This window comes from Rutilus rutilus (genome assembly GCF_951802725.1).
Source record: "Rutilus rutilus genome assembly, chromosome: 9".
Classification (NCBI taxonomy): Eukaryota; Metazoa; Chordata; class Actinopteri; order Cypriniformes; family Leuciscidae; genus Rutilus; species Rutilus rutilus.
The window spans coordinates 32915835-32932838 of record NC_140223.1 but is presented as its reverse complement, the minus strand read 5'-3'; the positions used below and the strand labels follow the sequence as shown (position 1 = coordinate 32932838).

The following is a 17004-nucleotide window of genomic DNA, read 5'->3' as shown; positions in this document are numbered from 1 at the left end:
AGCGAAGTACACCAGCATCTTTAGCATACATTAAATGTGAAATTTACTGTGCATTTAAGATATATATTTAAGGTTTATAGAAATATAGTACTCTGTTTAGAGCAGGAAGATTATAGTACACTATGGAGGATTTCTTGCATAAGTTTTAGCTAAAAATGAATTATTGACCCATGCCAGTGCCTAAAAAAACAGTGTTCAACACCACTTTATTCCTTTAACAAGTCAATATGATAAGCTGTATAAGAGGATTAATATGTTGATAGAGATCCCATTATTCCGTAGCACCTTTATGTTTGTCAAGATAAAATGCAGACTAAAAACACTCTGTATGTGCACATGATTTGGGGATAAGTGTGGATAATAAATGGATGGATAATTCTAATCTTGGATACTGTTTAGGGTGAATAGTGACTAGATGATGTTTCGGTGTGGCTGCATGCAAACATCAATTTCAGTTGGACTAAAGGAATAAGTTATAAGTTTTCCAACTGAAATCGTATTGTTTTTTTGTTTTTGTTTTTTTTTTCTGAAGGTGGACTTTGCCATTAGTCAAATGCATCATTATGCAAAACCATGTATGAGCAAAGTTCTCTGTTTGAAAGACCCATGACCATGCAGCTACTTTTATATAGGTAGGAAGAATTGTTAAGTAAATGAAATGTGGAGTCAGTATATGAAGACATTGACCGTGACAAGATGATTTCACAGTAAAAATACAGTAAACGGTCCATGGTTTCAAGACTTGCCGACTCTTCTGCTACACATTTAAAAACGTACTTTTTCTTTACAAAACGAGTACATACTTTAATGTTATAAATAAGCGAATTTGGACATAGCACATGCACTTATATTTACTTTGTGGAATTTGTGGTTAACTGTTCAAATCAATGGTGATTGTTTGATAGACTGTGCACCGGCACTTGAGGGTTTTACTTGTCTACAGTTTACAGTCTTTAGTTCTACAGTAAAATCCCTCTAGAGGTGAAATAAAACCAGTCACGTAATCTACATGGATTTTGTGACGCATGCCTTATTCTTTATATGTTAAGAAAAAACACTTTATGTCAGCATTTAACTTAAAAGTTATTGCACGGATTGGTGTCGCCTCTGAAGTGGCTGTAGGGGTCGTTTCTGTTAAGAACTGCAAGGCAGATCCAGCAGAAATACTGTTGACAGGAAATGCAGGTCATCTTGTTGCAGCCCAGGTCTTTCTAAAAAAAAAAACCCAGAAAAGTTGGGACATTTTGCAAAATGCAGTAAAATCAGTACTCTGTGATTTGTTACTTCTCCTGAAGCTTTATTTAAAGGATAATTCTGGTATTTAGCACTTTGAGTCTCTTTTCTGGTTTGTTTTGGATGAACTAGAGTGGTGGACACAGAAATGTTGACGATGGGTCCTGTCTCGACTTTTTGACTCGTTTAGAATCGCCTTTGACCGCTTCAGAGTGGCTGGCTACGGGCATGCACAAACACGTCCTTAAAACAACCCTTAACGTTCGTTTTCAAAACTGTGCAACTCACCGAGTGGTTAGTGGTGTTCGTTGATGTTCCAAAACAAGTGGAGTAGCGAAATACAGTTTCTGTCGTGTTTTATTTGGCATTTTGTAAAATCCCATTGATTTCTGTTGGAGGACTCATTGCTCGTTGATATTACTGCGCTACCGGACACAGAAAAGACGCTTCAGACTCAAATATCGAGCGGAAGTTTATACGCGGTTGTGAGGTATCTGAAAAAATAGTTCCATTATAGCAAATAACACGGATTGAAATCATTCATTGCGCCGATATATTTGTTTTTAATCATCAACGAACACCACTAACCACTCGGTGAGTTGCACAGTTTTGAAAACGAACGTTAAGGGTTGTTTTAAGGACATGTTTGTGCATGCCCGTAGCCAGCCACTCTGAAGCGGTCAAAGGCGATTCTAAACGAGTCAAAAAGTCGAGACAGGACCCATCGTCAAAATGTCTGTGTCCTCCACTCTAGTTCATCCAAAACAAACCAGAAAAGAGACTCAAAGTGCTAAATACCGGAATTATCCTTTAACTGACAAAAGTAATTTTTAACATTTCCAAAGTTGTCACTGACCAACTCAATTGTAATTGTAAATATAAACAAATTTTGATTTTGACGGCTGCAACACATTTAAACAGTTGGGACAGAGGCGAAAAGTGAAAAAGCTTATAGAATATCCAACAGTCCACAATTACCAGGGGAATTAGTAATAGGTGATGGTTGTGATTGAGTGTAAAAGGAGCATCCACCAATGGCTCTTTGCCATGTGCAAAAATCACATTTCTCAATGCAACATTGCAAAGAATTGAGGTATTTCAGCATCTACAGTACATATATATTGTGAAAAGATTCAGGGAGTACAGAGAAATATCAGTCTGTGTTGGGGCAAGGCAGGAAACCTCCGTTGAATCTGCATGACCTTTGAGCCCTCAGACGGCATTGCATGAGAAACCGTCATACAACTGTGTTAATATACCCACATGAGCTCGGGAGTACATTTTGGGAAACCTGTTGTCAGTCTGCAGCCCCATCAAGAAATGCAACTCAAATCTCTGTTACTCAAGGACTTACTCAAGATCTGGTGACTGTGGGGGCCATTTTAGTACAGTGAACTCATTGTCATGTTCAAGAAACAAATTTGAAATGATTCGAGCTTTGTGACATGGTGCATTATCCTGCTGGAAGTAGCCATCAGAGGATGGGTACATGGTGGTCATAAAGGGATGGACATGGTCAGAAACAATGCTCAGGTAGGCCGTGGCATTTAAACAATGCCCAATTGGCACTAAGGGGCCTAAAGTGTGCCAAGAAAACATCCCCCACACCATTACACCACCACCATCCTGCACAGTGGTAACAAGGCATGATGGATCCATGTTCTCATTCTGTTTACGCCAAATTCTGACTCTACAATCTGAATGTCTCAACAGAAATCGAGACTCATCAGACCAGGCAACATTTTTCCAGTCTTCAACTGTCCAATTTTGGTGAGCTCGTGCAAATTGTAGCCTCTTTTTCCTATTTGTAGTGGAGATGAGTGGTACCCGGTGGGGTCTTCTGCTGTTGTAGCCCATCCACCTCAAGGTTGTGCGTGTTGTGGCTTCACAAATGCTTTGCTGCATACCTCGGTTGTAACGAGTGGTTATTTCAGTCAAAGTTGCTCTTCTATCAGCTTGAATCAGTCGGCCCATTCTCCTCTGACCTCTAGCATCAACAAGGCATTTTCGCCCACAGGACTGCCGCATACTGGATGTTTTTCCCTTTTCACACCATTCTTTGTAAACCCTAGAAATGGTTGTGCGTGAAAATCCCAGTAACTGAGCAGATTGTGAAATACTCAGACCGGCCTGTCTGGCACCAACAACCATGCCACGCTCAAAATTGCTTAAATCACCTTTCTTTCCCATTCTGACATTCAGTTTGGAGTTCAGGAGATTGTCTTGACCAGGACCACACCCCTAAATGCATTGAAGCAACTGCCATGTGATTGGTTGATTAGATAATTGCATTAATGAGAAATTGAACAGGTGTTCCTAATAATTCTTTAGGTGAGTGTATACTGCCATCAAGATGACATCTTTCCTGAGAAGCCCATGTTTATAAGGAAAAGACAATTCCATGCCTCATTCTGCACATGCTACTGAGTGGCTTTGTAGACACTCAACAACTGCAGTCCAGATCTGTCTCTTATTGAAAATGTATGGCCCATCATGAAAAGGAGAATCAGACAATGACGGGCACGGACTGTTGAGCAGATGTCTTGTATTAGGAGAGATTAGGGAAAAAATTCCACTTGCAAAACTGCAACAATTAATTTCCTCAATTCCCAAATGATTAAAAAAGTGTCATTAAAAGGAAAGGGGTAAACATGCCTCTGTCCTAACTCAAAATCAAATATTGTTTAAATTTACTAAAATAAAATAAATTTAGTCAGTGAAAAATTGTCTTTGTACTTTTGTCAGTTAAATATAGGTTAAAGAGAATTAGTGAATAAATGTATCCAGATTTGTCAGGCACTTTTAATGACTAACAAATCCATGGAATTTATGATCAAATCTGATCATACATGAGTCTTATCAATCATGCCACAATAATGCTGCTCATGGGTCTATCTCAGTCAACAAAAAGAGAAAATGAATCCTTTATTTTTAAAAGCTTTTCACTAAGAATCTACACTGTGAAATGTCTGTTTGCAGTCATGAGCTAGTAGTTGCTGACCTGTATGTTAATGCGACAGGAAGGGCAGCCTTTAGAGTTATCCTTCACCCAGTCTTCGCTTAAAGCATCATCCTTTACTCTTTGAACTCGCTGCTTTTCTTGTAGGTCCTTTTCCATTTGTACTTTGTAGAGGAAAATAAGATTGTCTTGTTATAGCATTACCAAATACATAACCCTGTGTATTGTGAAAAGCAATTAATCCCAGCAAACCCATCAGAAGACCACAAATATTCACTGTTAAAATGGGGTCTACAAAACTAACCTAGGACAGTAGAGAACCTGGGGGTAGTGTTCAATGACCAACTGAGCTTTACCACTCACATTTCAACAGCTTAGGTTTACACACACACATACACATACACATAAACTTCTTCTTTTTCACATCTCACCTCTGTTTTAGCTAATCTAGCTTTCTAATAAAAACCTGTCATTGTATACTATGAATAGTGTTTGCTTTGTTGTAAGTATCTGCTAAATGCATGAATGTAAATCACTATACAAATGAAAATGACTTGCCCTAATTGTACTGGTGTGTATTAAAGGACACTCCACTGAGATCTTACCTTCTTTGCAGAGAGAGAGGGCATGATATGCTCGCTTGCAGAGGGTGCAGAAGACGAATCGGCAAGAGGGGCAGATGCCCATGTTGGCGTCAGGCTCTATCATCACAGCCATACAGCAACTCATGCGTGGACAATAAACAATATCTGCCATTCGGTTCAGACTCGACTGCAGGAGGAGGCGGTCATAGCGGGCGAATTCATCTTCACCCACCAGAAGTTTCACCTACAGTATAATAGCAGTACAGTGGCGTTAGTTCCTCTTAAGCTACTGTTCAAACAGCTAAAGTGCTTAATAGTCAAATCCTATTCATTGCTCATACTCAGGCACAAACACACAAGAAAAAGTACCTGTGCAGGAGAGGCCAAGGACATACACTCGGGCTCAGGACAGGTAAGGAACCGGACTTTGCCATCTTTTATCTGAGTCTGAAAGTATTCCTTCACACATGCCTTGCAAAAAACATGCTGACACTCTTTGAAGAGCAAAGAGTTGGAACCCAGATTCTCAGAGAAGCAGATTCCACAGGAAAAAACCTTGCTATCAAACTCCTTCTGTTTCTGAGCTTCATTAAAATCCAGCAGCAGGGTTAGTATATCTGTGTGAGGGTCAACTTCTTGGACTGCTCGTGGGTCCAACTCTTGCACTTTGCTCTTTTCTACAGCAGTGTCTTCTGCTTGGTTCTGACCAGATTCACAGAGAGGCTGCCCACCAATGGTTTGGACCTCGAGGGGAGACTGGATGTTCAGAAATTCCAGAGTTTCTTCCTTTAGAAACTGGATCCAGGTAAAAATAACCACATTGCCCCTGTTCTCTTCCCAAAGTTCATCCAGTCTCTTGCAAAGTGCAGTGATCTTTTAGACATTAAATAACTTATTAATTGAGCAGAGATTATCTTAATGGTTATGTCATCATCATTATGCCAATATCATGTCCAAAAAAAAGACCAAATATAAAATATAAAATACATTATTTAATAATTTAATGTTATTTAATTACACAAGCTCAGATCAATGCTAAAAATACAAACCTGAACTCTTGAAAGCCATTTGGAGCTTAAAGTAAAGACTGGAGCCGATGATGAAGGGTAGTCTGTAGGTAGTTCAAAACTCAGAACCAAGGGGGGTAGAAAGGATATTCCAAACTCTACGCATGCCTCTCCTATGAAAAATATGCACAAAACATCAGCTTATAAAGACTTTGGGGAACACATGCAATAGAGCTCCAAAGTTATTTGAATTAAAATCAAGATTGCAATGTGGCCTTTTATTTGCAATTATTAATCCACACAATCTGTGATTTAATTAAATAAGTATACTGAGTGTGTACTTGGCACCACTTCGTTCTGCCTGTATCCTATAGAAGCTTGTTTCTGCCACAGAAGAAAAATAAATAAAAAGGTAATTGTGACTTTTTGTCTCACAATGTAGACTTTTTCTATGGAAGCTTGTTTCTGCCACAGAATAAAAAATACTTTTTTATTTTTGCGACTTTTTATCTCAGAATTTTTATCTCAGAATATCTCAGAATTTATCTCACAATTGAGAGTTATACTGTAAAGTCAGAATTGCGCAATATAAACTTGCAATTGTGAGATAAAAAGTCGAAATTATCTTTTAAAATGTTTTATCCAGTGGCGGAAACAAGCTTCCATATTTTCCAGTTCTAAGTATATTTTTCACAATTTTAAAATCACAATTCTAAATTCTGAAGAAAAAAAGGGGAGAATATTGTGATATATAAACTTGCAATTGTGAGTAGAGAAAAAGTCAGAATTGTTCAACAGTTCAAGAAAAAGACATGGGACTCATGGGAATTAAGTCTGGTTTATTCCTGAGCAAAAAAGAATGAGATCAGGATCCACTTTTAAATGCTGGTACAGTTTGAATGCAAAGTGGGACAAAATCCTTTCAGTTACTTTTGGAGAAACTGAAAGAAGTCTGAGTTTGGTAGTTTAAAGAACAACACAAGTGAACATCTTGAACGACTAACTCTTTATCAACAGCTGAATATGGGTAAACTATGACTTAGCTTGGAGAAAAAATTCATAATTGTTGAGTATGAGAGCAATTGTTTAAATGTGTTTTTAATAAAAAAAAAAAATTTTATTTTCTCTTGGCCTTGGTATCAAGTTTATCATGAAGGATCTTAGTACAATAGCTCAAAGTACAATTTTTTTCAAAATAACAGTTTGTTTTTTGTTTTTCACCATATCTTGTATGAAATCTTACCCTTGACTAGCAGTCTGAAGTTAGGAGGAACCTCAGGGCACAGATTGATCTTGCCCCTCTGTCTTGATTCTGTCCTGTGAAACTCCTCTTCGTCATATATGCTCTCTAGCGCCAGCAGTTCATCTGTTTGTGCTTCCTGGTCGGCTGACATTTGAACATACCTGAGATCAATAAAAAAACAAGTATTGTAAAACTGTAGCAAAGTTCATGTTCAGTGCATTGCAAAGTGGTTTCTAGACTCTAGATTGCCCTAGACTGTGTCCACTCCTACTGTTGCCAATCTGCCAAGCCCATGTTGGATTGTTTATACTTAACAAAGACTAATAGTTTAAGGTCTACAAATATGATCAAACATAGACTTAAATATTTTACATAAAAATTAAAAAATCAACAGCAACTTTAAGTTCTCAAACTCCGACTCCATTTTGTACGTGCACTAAATCGCTACACTAATCGTACTGCAGTGTTCGTGGGAGGATCGTTTTGAACTTCAAATGGACAAAACTCAATTATCTTAATTTATCAAAGTACAAATAGGTCTTTGAAAGAACAATTAGAGGTTGCCCATTTTTTATAGTGTCACCTTGCGCCTGTTTCACACGGGATGCGCAAGCAGAGCCGAGGCAGCGCAGAAGCTGATTTGTCTGTGTCTCAAACTCATTGATACACACAATACTAGTCGTCCACTATCTGTGAACATGATACTTCAGCATCATCTGTGTCTGTATTCCGAAAGAGCAAGTATAAAAAAGCTTTGCCTGGACGTGTTCATCTTAGTTTTCTAACCTATGTACTGGTCGCTGTCAACTCGGGTTTAATGTCATTCCCAGTTATAACAGTCCTCCAACGAGGTAAATGGGCAAGGTGCTTGGCTGGAGCCGGCAGGGCAAGACGCTTGGGAATGGCCTCCGTGGCCATAGCGGGGAGAGCAGGGAGCTCTGGGACCACCAGACCTTGTGAGATGGAAGCCTTCCTCCGCTTACGTCAGCGAGGTGATGGCATGAAGAAATCTGCAGTGTTTACTGCTGCCTCAGGTGAAACTGCAGTGTCTACGGCCACCTGTGGGGGAACTGCAGTGTCTACAGCCACCTCTGGGGGAACTTCAGTGTATATATTAAGTTTATAACTTTAAACTAAGTATTTTGTATTTAACATACAAAAAAATGATTAATTTTTTTTTCGCGAGAAAATGTTTAGTGCATCAAAATGCTTACCAATATAGCTGATGGAAATGCCAATTATCGATACATTTTTGAAAACTTCAGCGCATAAATTCTATGTTGATGCTTCAAATGTCGGAAAACACTTTTTCTCGACAATAAATGTGCTGTCACACAGAATCAGCCTATACACAGAATCCTCGTTTGTGCCGTTGTTCACGTTAAAGCACCTTGTTGTCTTGTGTTCCCCTTGTCTTGTGTGGACTTTTGTCATTTCCTGTCCTGTGCCATGTTTTGTAGTCCTTTTGTAGTTTTTCTTTGTTCTTGTTTTTCTTGTAGTCTCCCCAGGTGTTTCGAATTAGCCACGCCCCCTTGTTATCTTGTTTAGCTTGTTTGCCTGTGTATTTAAGCCCTGTGTCTAGTTTCAGTCTTGGTGAGTTCTTGATGTTGTATGTTGGTCTGATGTTGTATGTTGTATGTTGGACAAAGTCTGACTTTGTCAAGTTTTGAGTTTGTTTAAAAAAAAGTGTGCTGCACATGGATCCTGCTTCCTCCTATGTTTCAACCGCAACATTACAAATATATCTATTACGGTACATTCATATTATTAAATTGTATATAAAATTATTTTGTAACTATTGGTAAGGACAAGACGCATTACTTCTCAAACATCTTTTAATCTTATCTTTGTAATTTTGTCTCTTTTTTTCTTGATTACACATCTTAATTTGATGTTCAAATTAAAATATATTCGTTTTGTTCTAAAGATGTAAAAGTCCAATTGCATTTAAACTTAAAGGGTTTGTGCTAACTTAAAGTTTTAAGTTTAGTCAATTTAAAAAGTGAAGTTTATTAAGCAACAACTTGGATATTTGAGTTATCTTAAGTTAAATCCAGGAAAGTTATTCTGAGTTTTTAAGTTGTGATAATATATATTGATTACAATCTAAAAAAAGTCAATCAGAAAAATAAAACAACTGCACCTGAATATTCTGAATATTGATTGATGATCAAGTCAAGTAATAGTCTATATAACGAAGTACAAAAAAAAAGAAACATGACACTTGTTAATAAAAATAATTTTATGTATACAATTTAATAATGTTTTGTTTTAAAATGGACAAGGAAAATGTAGTGCCTTGGAAATCTCTGCAGCTCGTCAAAAAAAGGGGGGCATCTGTCAAATGAACGAATGGCTGTTGGAGTTTCCAATGCTGACAAAAAGAAAGGTAAAACACACATACTTCTGTATCTGAATAAATATAATTAATGCTATAAAATCACGATTTCATGGTCAGAAGCTGGCTATACTTGACAAATGAAAATCACAAACGTGACACTTATTAATAATATAATTTTATAATTAAATATGTATTATTAGTTATTTTGTATTATGTATTTTTTTATATTATGTAATTTGTTACAATTTTATCTCAAACAAATTAGGAAAATAAAATGGGTTGAATCCACCAAAAAGCTCTAATCTAATCAAAAAGCTGCATCAGTTAAGCTATAGACCATTTAAAAAAAGTTAAATATAGGTATAAAAATAAAATGTTTAGGTTACAGCTGCATCTGTATCTGAAACCAATATATAATATCAGCAGCGATTGTACATTTTTGATACATTTGTATACATTGGATACATGTTTCTGAATTCTAAAACCTAGAAGAAAAAATTAGCCTACTTTTTTTGGTTTTAACAATCTGTATGCGTTCTAGGCCATGTCAAATCTCAATTGGCTTGACTGCATGTTCAAGGCTTATGTTGAAGATTGGCTATGATTGAACATTTCACTGTACTAAAATTTTGCATAGGCCTAAGTAAAAAAAATTAGCTGCCCTGTGTCCAAACCCATGACCTTTGTCACATAAGGGCGGGTACATGCAGTCTTGTCAGACAAGTCCCACAAGATCTATAATATTTCCTAATTTAGTAATAAGCCTTCATAAAAAAAAAAATTCAATTGTCTCATTACTCTCAGCATTTTACAAATATTTAGGTTGCGAATTATACAATATAATTTGCGATATGTGTGAAATTATGTGTGGAAACATCTAGCAGTTATAATGTTTTAGCATACAACATATAGGGTGACCACCATCAAACAAACCAAATGTGGTACAATTATAAGTTTGTGTGGGACAATGTGGGACATGTTACCAACACTAAAACATAACCTGAAACTGTTATATAATGTTTATCTAACTTAATAAAAACATTTGTATTCTGCCTTTCAGCTGATCAAAATTCTTTGTTTTTTGTCCCTTCCAGAAAACACCATTACATCACAGTGTAACATAACATGTCTTTATTTTACATGTCATTCAAATTCAACATCACTGAGCCCAAAGGCAGCAGGCATCATGCAGATAGCTATTTTTAAAACAGTTCTGACCAAGTCCAACTAAAATCCAACAACACAAATAATGAACAAATAAAATATAAAACAACAAGAAATTAGATAATTGACAGTCATTAAACCAAAAGCCATTTTGTCCAATTGGGTGGAAACAGGCCAGAGGCAGCAAATTTAGCAATCCTTTTTTACTTTATTTTTACAAAAATTCACTTTGTCGACAACAAAACAACGCAAAAAGTTGCTGATGCTAATGTTATTAACAACTCATTGAAATAGCTTGTACCTTTGCCCAGGGGCGTTGCTAGACATAAAGCTCTACTGGGGCACAGGCCCCCCATTGTTTGTCTGAGATAGCAACAGTAACTAAGGAAGGCGGGGCTTACCAATAGGTCAGTTGTTATTAATGATTCATTGTTATCACACACAATGAAACATAGTAGTACAGAACACAACAATATGTTTATTTTATGTGCTATACAGTGCTGAATGCTGGGCGATTGTTTTAAAAACACCAGGCTATATTAGTTCTAAAAAGTTAGGGGGGTTCGGGGGAATTCTCCCCCGAGAAAATTTAGATTTCTCGGACCTTCATATGTGCATTTAAAGGTGTTTCAAGGCCAAAAAATTGGATAACAATTAAATGCATGTTAGTGGACAGCAGTAGCATAAATTATTTGTCAAGCAGATAACAGATTGTTAAACATGAGAATGAGGATAAATACAGGTGCTTCTCAATAAATTAGAATGTCGTGGAAAAGTTTTATTTATTTCAGGAATTCAACTTAACAGGTGAAACAAATATATTATACTCATTACATGCAAAGTGAGATATTTCAAGCCTTTTTTTTTTATTATAATTTTGATGATTATGGCTTACAGCTTATGAAACCCACGAAATCAAAATCCCAGAAAATTAGAATATATATATGCACCTGTGTATGTATGTATATATATATATATATATATGAGCTACAATATATTGAAAATGCCAAGTCAGAAACTCAATTAGTTCTGAAGCACTGTGTGAGTGTGTATGTATGTATGTATGTATGTATGCATGTATGTGTAGTATGTACACAGAAATATCTATGCATAAACAGAAATTCAAGGGGGTAAAAACATTTCACACATTATCATTGTGTGTAGGTTGCCAGTAAATGAGTGTGGCATGTAGAGAACTGTGTTTAGAGGTTTGAAAAAAAAGTAGATTTTTTTCAATTTCTAACTGATTGTAAAGCGTATAATGTGCTTGCAGTTTTGCTGGTCTGAAGATTCAGTACATAAGTGAATGGTTTCATTGAGCGAGCCTCAAGTTCCACTTTGTATATGAAAAAACTATTTGAAAAAACTGTAATCTTTATGAAAATGTTTATTAGTTAGTTAGTATCTTCATCATACATTTTTTTTGTGGCATAAAAGGCAAACAAACACACTGTAGCCTATATGAAATAGAGAACTTTAGAAAATAGAAAACGGAGAGAAAACTTTCTTGCACATTTGCATTCTTCTACATTACACAATGTTAATAATAAATAATTAGCCTATATATTTTTCAAGAATTTACAATTACAACATTTCAATAAATCAATAAAGATTTAATGTATATATAAAGAACATGTATATTCTAAAAGAAAACAAAGTTCCCCAGCCAAGTCCAAGCTCATTTTTTGAGCAATAAACTGTACCGCCTATGCTTCATTTTGGCAAAACGGTCAATCACTTGACTCTGACTCAATTTACCAAGTTCTTCCCTCTCAACTGATAAGAGAGCTAGATGGTGAAGCCTGTCTTGCCCCATTGTTAACCTCAGCCAAGTGTGGAGCCGTCTCAGCACACTGAATGACCGCTCACAGCTACAGCTATTGACTGGGATTGTCAGAGAGACCTGCAAAACCTGTGTCAAGGTTGGGAACATGACTTTATCCAGCAAATTGAAAACACATTGAATATTTGAAAGGCTTTCCATTTTGTGAGCCAGATAGTTTTTAGCCACTAAAACCTCCTCCGATTTTAGATCAATCTTGTAATGATCTGATAGACCTCGGAGGCGCTCCTCACAAAGAAAGCTATCTGATCCCGGATTACAGGCCTGAACACCTCTCAAAATTTGGTTATTAAGAGATGAAAAGCGTTGATCCATCTCAGCAACCATTCTGTCAATACAAGGAAGAAACAGGTTTCTTTTTAGCTTCTCTGCATCACTGAGGTCACTCATTGCTCCACAACTAGATTCCACTAGATAAACCTCCATGCGTTTCTGCTTCTGCCTTTGTCTAGTAGCAGCACATGGCTCTGGGATCTGATTTGCTGCACAAATGGTCCTGACAGTCTCATAAAGCATAGTAGCCTTTTCATCTGTGCGCATCTGCCTTAGAGTGTCACACACAGCTCCTTTGTACTCAACAGCCTTAGCAAGGTCTACTGTTTCACACTGCAGATATTTGTGCAGGTTCTCAGTTACAGACAGAAAAGTCTTGAACATTACCAATAGGTATACTGTGGAGAATCTACTAAGTTTGGCATGGAGTCCTACTGCCATGGAGTTGTTGATGCTGGAAAGACACTGAAGAACTGCAGGGAGATTCTCTAAGATGGCATTTACAGACCGCAACTGGCTTGACCAGCGGGTCTTTGAAAGCTGGACAAGTTCGGATGGCTGTAACCCCAGCTGATTTTGAACATCTCTAAATTTGTGATGGTTTACAAGTGAAACACTGAAAAATGAGTAGACACTTTGCAGCAGGTCAAAGAGATCTCTGGCCTCCGGTATAGCCTGACAGGTGTGACATAAAACTAGGTTGAGCTGGTGTGCATAGCAGTGCACATAAATGGCCTCTGGATGGTTTGTTTTGAATTTGGCTTGTACACCACCTACAGCCCCACTCATAACTGCCGCGCCATCATATGATTGTGCTACGCACTTAAGCTTATCAATGGCATGATGAACTAGCTGCTCTTCTATAGCAGCAGTTATGCTGTCTGCATCAAATTCTTTTAGTGTTGTCATTGCAAGCAAACACTCCTTCACTGTATCTTCAGCAACATAGCGAACACATATGGCAAGCTGTTCAGTATTGCCGTCTCTGGCTTCATCTGCCATTACTGAAAACATCCCTGCCTCTTTTAGCTCCCTGACAATATTAGCTGTAACTTCTTCAGCACAGCACTCAATTATCTCATTCTGAGATGCAGGTGATAAGTAGGTGCTGTGTGAAGGGGCTGAATAGGATTTCAAAAAAGGGTCAAACTGTTTTAGAAGATTCAGACACTCCAGAAAATTCCCCTGGTTATGGCTGGAGCCTCCCTCATCATGGCCACGGAAAGGAATATTTTGCTTGGCCAGGAATTGTGTCACAGCAACAATACGGGTAAGGTACTCCCGTCTGTCTTTTATTTCTGCCTCATTTGCTGAGTGCAATTGTTCAATTACACTGCCATGAACAGCACTTGTTTTAAAGCTGTGCCAGGACAGCATGCTTTCTTTATGGGCAGGTGTTTTCTCGTGCTCTCTAAAGAGATCTAGCGATTTTTTCCAATTTGTTTGGCCAGTGTTAACAAAGGTGTCATGTTTCACATTTTTACCAAACATCCTACAGGAAAAACAAAAAGCTGCATCTCTAGATACAGAATATTCCAACCAGGGAAAGTTTCCAAACCAGTTCGAATTAAAAGATCGCTTTTTTAACCCAAAGTTGTGCTGGGGATATTGAGACAACTTAACCTGTTTTGGGCCACAATGCTTTTCCCCCAGGTCACTAATGTTTCCCTCTATATTGTGAGCAGTGGTTTTTGCCCTCGCACCCTGTCTAATGTTCTCTGCTGCCACTGTGCTCATCTGTTCCTCAGTTTCCTCTCCATAGCTCTCCTGTCTTTGACCTGTCTCTCGCCTGTCCTTCTCCAATCTCTCACTTTGCCCTGCCTCCGACTGTTCATCCAGCTCCATCTCTCTTCCTTCTCCTGCACCTGCAGGGTCCCAGTCAAACATTAGACAACAAATCCTTGAATGCAGATGAGCCAATGTCAGTGGAGTATCAGTTGCACGGGGACCGAACTCAGACAAGTAACTAGATAAGACAGCTTGGGGTGTGAGTGTGTGTTGTAGAACATATGTACAAGTTGTTTTGAATCATGACCAAAAAAAACTGCATTTTTGTGGAATGTGCTTTACTGTGGAAAAAGTGGAAATATGTCTATTAGCTGCAAAGTACTGCAGGGCAAAAAAAAAAAAAAAAAAACCTACATTAAAGATTACACTAAGAACTGAATTCTAATTTAATACATATTTAATTAATTAAAAGTAGCCCTATATGTATTTTGTACCATGATTCATTAAAAAGCTATATCATCATCATTGGGCACACAGTAGTTGGCACAACACTTCATGTTTTATTTTAATTAAACAACATACAATATAACAAAATATTTATAATTACATTAATAATTTTGTCTTTATTTATTAAAGTGCATAATGTCAGCATCATATGCTTACATGCAGTTATAATAGTCATTACAATTCAAGTCTCATCATCATAACTGGTAAAACCTAAAAAGCCAAAGAAACTTTTTTTTACAATATAATATCACTCTTTAATTTGATATATTATAATATATAATAGCACTTTTTAATATCACTCAATATTACTATTAAATACTATGATAATGACGGAATGAGTCCTTCCTGTCGCGTCATTACCTTATCTGCCTTATCTTATAAAATAACCTTTTTAACATAGTAAAATCTAAATATAGTTCCCAACAAAAGTATTTTTAGCGTAAAACATGTTCAAGATTAGCGAACAGGCTGTGTCCAAAGTCAATGGAGACGGTTGGATTGTTTTCCACCTCGGTGGGCGTGGTCTGCAGATTATGACGCGTGTCACTCGTGTGCAGTGGAAAGGCGGCTTATGGCTTTGGCGGGACCTTGATATCGCGGCTCCACTTCATGCTCACTACTGCGCAGACTCGGAGACTTTGGCGGCTTCACTTGAGAAGAGAGGGGCGTCGTCCATCTTCTTTTACAGTCTGATCGGAACAAATATGGTAATTCCGCCATATTGTACATTGCACATTCTCTAATTCATAGTAGGCTAATGCGAGACTAGTGCACTAGCTGTTTTTCTGTATAAAAAGTATTTGCCTATAGTAAAGTGCAATTCCATTTCTTGGCAGAGGTTTTTCATATGGGTTTTTCTGAGGCTTGATGTCTGATTATGTAAATCGTTTATCAACTCTTACCTCCCTCAAACTCATCATCTCTCCTTTCTGCTTCCCTGTCCCTGCTTCGTTGAAAAAAATTTCTGATGTCCATCTACAGAAGCCAGCAATGAATAAAAATTGTATTATTTGTATTATTTGTATTATTTACAAACTTTTGTTTCGTCATGTTTTCATAGCCTACCTCAATAGCGTGCGAACACCGGACGTCGGTGTGCTTAGATGTGTGCGCGCTGCAGTTGCTAGGAAACACAGACGCGCGCAGACAAGGATTTCTGTCGCGCGGGTCAGCTTCTGTTTTCGGTTAAACTGAGTTGCTTTTACAAGCGTTGATTGTTTTATTAATGCGTTGCAAATAGATAATTTATATTACCCTATAATATATATTTTTTAAATACACTGAAATATAAAATAAATTGTTAAACTCAAACTTCAGATTTACTGGGGCACAGCAGATTTATACTGGGGCACGTGCCCCAGTAAAAGGTGTCTAGCGACGCCCCTGCCTTTGCCGATGTTTTAACGCAGTGGGTAATTTTCAGACGGTCCCTTATATCACGCGCTTCCGCATCCAAACATTCGCCTGTATTATGCAGCTATGTGTTGGCTGTTTTAAGTAATTTGTTTATGCCTGAATACAATTGTTGAATATAATTTAATCTAACTGTGGTATTTATAGGAAAAACAATGGATAGTTCGAGAGCAGATCCTCACGTGCATTTCTACATCTAGTCAAATACTAAAAATGTTTCCCAATAGCCTATAATAATAAAAGGTATGCACCTTGGTAAAGTGCTACTGTCAAACTCAAATGTACATATTAACTACATTTAATTATGTCAACAGCTGCTTTAACGCTAGACTGGTCAGTTCACTCGTTTTATTCTGAAAAACTGATCAAGAAAATAATAAAGCTTCTAAATTAGTAGTAGCCTCTATTTATTACCTTAAGGTTCTGCTGCTTAGATCGAGGCGGTTGTCAAATCAGCTCGTGGTGTTCCGTCCGTCACAACTGGGTGTGAAGCAATGACGTAGAGGCAATACAATAAATCGTATGATTCTGTTTATTTAAGACAAGAGAGCTTTACACAGGATTTGTTTAGCAGATTCACACATGTAAAAAAAAAAAAAAAAAAAAACCCCACTGATTTCAATTATTTTATTTAGTAGCCTAGCCTATTTCTCTAACTTCCTGTCACAGATAAAGGCGTGTTTTATTTCTAAATATTTCAGTTATTTAT

At 37.4% G+C, this 17004-nt stretch overlaps 1 protein-coding gene across 1 annotated transcript; it reads right to left on the bottom strand.

Annotated features, from left to right (window-relative positions):
- Positions 1-499: 499 nt before the first annotated feature.
- LOC311296444 (E3 ubiquitin-protein ligase RNF14-like) lies at positions 500-16784 on the bottom strand. The gene is made up of 7 exons (XM_084418239.1): positions 16710-16784; positions 7027-7187; positions 5826-5956; positions 5146-5649; positions 4798-5020; positions 4235-4356; positions 500-1211 (listed from the first exon to the last, which is right to left on the bottom strand). The coding sequence occupies exons 2-7, from the start codon at positions 7175-7177 to the stop codon at positions 1077-1079; spliced, it is 1266 nt and encodes a 421-aa protein (XP_084274365.1). The 5' UTR covers positions 7178-7187; positions 16710-16784; the 3' UTR covers positions 500-1076.
- Positions 16785-17004: the final 220 nt, after the last annotated feature.